Raw genomic sequence first — 6,721 nt, 5'->3', positions numbered from 1 at the left:
TTTACTTATTAGTATCTAGATATAGTGTTAATCTTGTAAATTTATAACTCTCAAATTGAAAAACATAGACTACTAGACATAAATGTATGCTTGAATGTTCATAAACTTTAATTTTGTTAATCTAAACTACTAGAAATAAAGGTATATTAATTAAGTGTTAGTATAGACCAAGACATTGACGACTAACATAATTGATATGATGCATTTTAACTCAACTTCCATGCATGAATTACTAGACATAGAGACATGATTTTGCAAGTCATATTTCCTAATCTTATGAATTAAAGTTGCTAGACATGTGACTTTATTGTATAAGTTGCTAACCGACTAAGACATTACTTTTAGGAATCTTGAGGTTATTATATAGATTAATCATTAGTAAATGAATATAAATTAAGAATTGGGTGGGTAAGGATAATGAATGTGAAGTTCAACCCGAACTCGTTTTTTCATTATATTACAATTTTGGATAGTTTTTGTGTCAACTAAACAATCAACCAATATAATATAGCTTAAAACAATAATTGAAATTTGAAAGGTTATAATCTTATAAGTTCTTCTGGATATGACAACCCCTTGACTCTATACTTATTTGTAACACTAAAGTAGTTTTATACCTTTATTTGTTGGTTAGTATCATGCATACCCCTACTCCCACAAGTGTGTATAAACCCGTGGGTAAAGTAAAATAACATAGTGTTACTATTACAGCGCTTTTGTTATTGACTTGTTGGTATATTAAATGTTTACTACTTGTCTTAATTGTTTTCGTGACAGTTGTATATGTTATAATAAATGTGCTAACTTGACCTATGCAATATTGCAATTCTCTCTCTCTTTTTCCTAACGATTCCTTTTTTTCTTTTTGCCTCTCCTATTCTATGCTCTGCTTCTTCACGTAGTACTTAATTATGAGTATGAAACCCAATTGAAAGTTACCTCTTTTATGTTATCCAACCCACACATCACAAACCTTTCATGTTTGTGTATTCTCATGGAAACCTAGTACTTGGTTCCACTCAGTGAACAACAATTCAAACAAAACCAAAATGGGTTGTTGTGTGAGTACTAGTGATAAAAGCATCAGATCTTCACCACCAATGGTTTCAGCAGATAGCAGAGCACCACCTTCAGTTGAGGAAGAGAAAGTGAAGGAAGTGTTGTCTGAAACACCAAAATGGAAACAAACCGTGGCTAAGTTTGAAGCTGAGAAGAAAACCGTGGCTAAATTTGAAGTTGAAAAGAAAACCGTGGGTATGTTTGAAGCTGAGAAGCCGTGCCAAAAGCCAACCGTGGCTAAATTTGAAGGAGAGAGCAAGGTTGAGAAGATAATGATGGCATTGGAGATTAACAAAGTTGAAGAAGAGATCTCTGAAGTTTGTAGCTTGAGTGAGAGCGTGTCCACAACCACACTCACCGAAGAAGAATTGCGTCAAAGGGTTCACAGATCTCCCGCCAAAATTAACAAAAACCTCTGCTTTTCCGGTGAGTTTGACGGCGGCGGTGGCGGGAGAGGGAAGTCGCCGAAGAGGAGAACGGACCAGTCTCCGGTACGGCGGAATGTGAAGGTTGTTCAGAGCAGAGACCAAATGAGGAACCAGCCTCGCCGTGATAACTCAGACCGGCGATCTATGCCGCCGGCAACACGCGCCGACAATGTGGCGGCTAGATCCGTCGTGGGTGGGAGTCAGTCTGCGAGAAGAACTAACCAATCTCCTGCTGGGGTCGGAACCGTCGCGCCGAGAAATGATGGCCGGAAAAAAGAAAGTCCGGCCGTGGAGCAATCAGCAAATGAGTCATTGGAAAACCCACTTGTGTCATTGGAATGCTTTATCTTCCTCTAGGTCTTACCAAGTCCTTAAAAAGTTTTTTATCATCTCGGGCCGAGCTATTTTTTCGTAGGACCTTCCTTACAGTATCGTTACTGCAATAGAATTTAACCACCAAGTTCACGATAATGTAATCATCACTGATTAAAGATCTTCTCGAGTAATATAGAGACTTTTGTTCTTTATATTAGAAATTCCCTTTTATTTTTATAGAACTTGGCTTATATGGTATTTGAGAGAGACCTTACTCTTGTTGTAGTAACACATATCATATTTGTTATTAATAGATTTTTATAATAAAATATTAAAGCTAAGCATTATGTAGTTACTAACACTATAATTTCAGCCTATCCCAAAATATTCATGTTGCTATTTTAAGATAATGAATGGTTCAACCTTTTGGTAAACTATGGAGGAGAGTAAGGAGGATATGATGACTAAAATTGACTTGTTTTATTCAACTTTTTATTTTATATAGAAAGAAGATTTGTAAGTAAGCATGGTGTCAGTAATTTGTAGGACTTCTAGCCTTCTAGGAAGGGTTAAATAGAAGGGATAAAACCATGTAGTTTATAGGTAAAAACATAATATACGACTAATTTATAGTTATTACAATTTACATTTGTTGTACTTTTTATTGGAAAATTACACACAAATACCACAAAAAGCCCCCAAGTTTTGTTTAAAACAAATTTTCAATTTCGTATTTGGTTGTGGATCTTATAACCTTACTCCCAAAGTTGAATTATTTTACCCTTGTCTTAACAAATTATTGCAACTACTACAAAAAATGGTCTTTCTTATGTTCCAAAATGCACAACCTAGAAAAGCAGAAACCATGTGTCCTAAAATAAAACACAATAAATGAGATTTATCTCCATTAATGAAGAGGAAAGTAGTATAAAAAAACAAAGAAAAAATTATTTATAACATTTGTATTTTTGTATCTACTACGATAAAATAATTTTACCCTTAAAACTAAAGGGAAAAACAATACTTCTCATTCCATTAAATGGAGATGAATCTGACCCAAATGAAATACACCATACAAGATAGCATATTACCATAAGTTCAACAAAAAGCACCATATTTTTTCCACATTTTGACTCTTTTAAGTGAATTTATGACTATTTATATTTGTTAGCAATTAAAATAAGTAATAGTATTGAATTTGTTTGTAGGATGGAAGTGAAACCCACGTTTATAGCTGTTGGCACTAGGGCAAAAAAGAAAACTTCATAAGACTATTGTATTATTGGATCCTAATTTTATATTAACCCGTTAATGGTGCTTCCACTTACTCTACTTGAAATATTTTTGGTAACATATCAAGCATTTTGGACTATTCCTTCTAAGTTGTCCCTTTCGAACATAGAGACAAACATTTGATCTATCAGTGGCACCAAATATGGGAATGGAAGGAATGTCCCAAGGCTCAAAGCTCAAAATTCAATCCATAATAGAATCAATAGACGGACAAGGATATGTTGTCCCAAACCCTGTCCAAACTCTGTCTCAGACCAACCATATTATGCCACATCAATTAAAAAAATTAAATAATTATAACTTTATCAATTTTGCTTCATTGTGATTGATCAAAGACGTGGTTGGGGACAGCAGATCCCCGAACGTAGACTACTTTGTCATTATTTGGAGCTTTGGGGATTAGTCAATATCTGCCACCACTCATATTCAAAAGGGTCACGGTTTTATTAAGTACCAAAAGGATCACAATTTTGGTTACCACTGAAATATAAACAAATGTTTATTATATTTTAAAGAGATGTTAAAGACTTAAAGTGCTGATGACAAAGGTCTAAGATTAATGACTAACCGTTAAATAATATAAGTTGATGTGCAAATTAATATCCAAAGTCAGTCCTCTTAATGCAGTTAATTATGTGATGAGACTTAACGGACATTCAAGGAGCCCTTTCTTATGAGTTTTCTTGGAGTTATGATCCTTTCCATGGGAGACAAAACTTAAAAAAAGAAGGAAATACAATTTTTATTGACATATTTATCTCTTTAATTATAACGAAATTACATTTTTGTAATTAAAAACAAATGGAGAAACCAACGGGCATTGGTTCAAGTGGTACATACTTGATTCCTCTTAAGTAAGGTCTCGGGTTCGAGTCTTGTGGATGGAAAAAATGTCCGCTGGAAGAGTTAGCCTCATGTACCTATGGATGTTCCCGACTCGGACAAGATTGCCTTCAGTGCAAGGATACATATGAGTAATAAAAAAACAAACAAATGGAGAAACATGAATTTACAGCCATTAAAGGGAAGGATCCTTCTTGTAAGCACTACCACCCTCATGTAAAAAAAGATGCTAAAAACTTGCAAATAAATACTCAAAATCCAAAAGTGAAAATATTGTTTTTTTTCAATTTTTACAAGTAGAGAGGAGAAAGTGGGCTTGAACCCATGTGAATAGTGATTTTCTTTTCTTTTTTTCAAAGAAAGGGGAGAAAGTGAACTTAAACCCATATTCTAACTTTGGTAAGCAGAATCCGACTGTTTCGGTTCACCGAATTATTATGATCAAGTCTAAATATGGTTCGACTTTATTGTGTTTAGGGTTGAGTTTAAGTAGTTAAAAAATTAGGCCTCATCAATATTTAAAGTTGGACAAAATACAAACATGACTCAACCGTGGTCACTCATTAATTCTCTAAATTTTCATCAGATATATATATTAAAGTATATATATACATATATCATTTCATATGTCAAATTACATATTTGTAATAATAAATAATATTTAGAAGAATTTATCTAAAATTGACACGCATTATATTTAATTGAGTCTAGGTCGAGTTCGAGTTGAAAGACTGACCGATCAACATTTAAGGTCAGATTAGCTTCAAATCTATGGCTGAGTTCAGGTTTAAAAAATAACTCAAATCAGATAAAGAACAAATTTTACCCAACCCAACTGGTCCATTCTAACCCCTGATTCTAACCCTTCATATTTCACAATTCTATCAATATAGTTGACTTTTTGGGTGAATGAAAATATAAATCTAGTGGGGCGATTACATTCATTCATGTGGATATTTGATGATATGACACTCCACCACAATTTCTTTTTAGAAACACACTCCACCTTAATTTACCATGTTAAACTTTTTAACAAATTATTCTATACGTATGGCTACTCAGTAAATTACACAATTTGCAATTAAAAAGATAATCATAAATGGCATGTGTTGAGTGAGACCATCAAAGGAAACTCTTCTGTTAGGACTTGAACTATAATCCTTACGAATGAAGTGTCACCATCTCAACTATGCTAAGCACATGCAAATAGTTGCAACTCTATGAATGGAACACAAATACAATATTCCTTACTAAATAATGTATTTCCTTATATCATAAGATAATTTATTCCCTCATGCCAGTAAAAACACAATATGTGTACTATTTAAAAATATTTTTATAGAAAACAATGAAACAGAACACATGTCATGATTTAATTGACAGAAGGAGATAATTTACTCTTTGTACCAGTAAATACTTTATTCTTTATTACTTAATCTAATACTGCTACTACTGATCCATTTTGATCCTTGTAACATTCATTATTAATCTATAAGTTGGACTTGATATAACTTACAAAAAGTTAATAGGATCATTTTCTTATTCTTTTAATATTATGAATATAAGTTAAAATAATTCAAATTTAACTTTCATTTGATATTTTTTGAATCATTTTAGGTTTTTTAATTTTTTGGGACCAAATTAGTACATATAAGAATGTTACGGAATAAAAAAGATCTTCACTCATAAATTAAAAATAAAATAAGGTCAACAAAAAAAACTGTCTAAAATACACGTGTCCCATCCATCCAAAATATTAGGTGTTGTAAATTATTATACATGAAAACAACATAAGATGGTCTTCACAATTACGTTCCAAATATAGTGTCCTACATTATCAAGTGGGTAAAAGTGAAAATCCACTACTATATTTTTAGACCAACAAAAATCTCAAATTCAGTACTCGTGGTCTTTTATTCCTTTACAAAATTAAAACATTAAAGGAAAAGTGATGTTTTTCTCAACACTCGAAAAAGAGGCATTGGCAAAAGAACTAAAACCCATCACTATGAGCTTATCTATTTTCGAATGGATTGCATTTGCATAAGTTGACATGAATCAATTTTGTTATCACATAGGTCCCAAACCAATTTCTCACACACATTTAACTTCAAATGTGTGTGAGATATTGGTTTCGGACCTACCAAACCGTTGTATGAAATAGCTATGTTAATGCTATGTTTACAAAAAAAAAATGTTATTATCTTTTAATTTTTTTTATGTATTTTTACCTCACTGTCCTCTCCAATAACAAGAGAAGTCTAATGACCCGAAAACAATTTGCCTGGTGAGATAGAAACTCAGAATAGCGTGGGGCCATAACAGTCATAGAGTGTGTTTGACCGTGCAAGAGACTGAGCCCTTGGCTCACATGACTAATGGACCCTTCTCAAACTAGCTTTCTTTTCTTTTTGAGGGTGTTAAAAAAGCTTTTGAGTGCTTCACCAATCTCAAAAGAACACTCAAAAGAGAAAATAAAAGTGAGAAAAGCTTAATGGGGGTTGGGCTTAACTAAAGGGCCTCTAAGTGGACTTTGGGAACTTCATGTTTGAATCTACAATGGAGATAAGAGTAGATCTTCTATCTCAAGATGTATATCACTGAACAAGAATCCTCTCAGATAATGGATAGACGAGTATTTGTTTCTCTTTATATTTTCAATGACAAAAATATAATTTCAATGTAAATAAAAAGATAAAAGTACCATCGAATGTTATTTATTGTTTATTATTATATGATACTTGACTCTCCGGTAATGAAGACGGTCCTTACTCGTGTATCAC

At 32.8% G+C, this 6,721-nt stretch overlaps 1 protein-coding gene across 1 annotated transcript; it reads left to right on the top strand.

Annotated features, from left to right (window-relative positions):
- On the top strand, positions 693–1,898 carry LOC109333778. The gene has a single exon (XM_019569347.1). It carries the CDS (start codon positions 1,050–1,052, stop codon positions 1,842–1,844), a length of 795 nt encoding a protein of 264 aa, XP_019424892.1. The 5' UTR covers positions 693–1,049; the 3' UTR covers positions 1,845–1,898.

This window comes from Lupinus angustifolius, chromosome LG19 (genome assembly GCF_001865875.1).
Source record: "Lupinus angustifolius cultivar Tanjil chromosome LG19, LupAngTanjil_v1.0, whole genome shotgun sequence".
Classification (NCBI taxonomy): Eukaryota; Viridiplantae; Streptophyta; class Magnoliopsida; order Fabales; family Fabaceae; genus Lupinus; species Lupinus angustifolius.
Note: the sequence above shows the minus strand (reverse complement) of the source record. Positions and strands in the feature narration are given on the sequence as shown.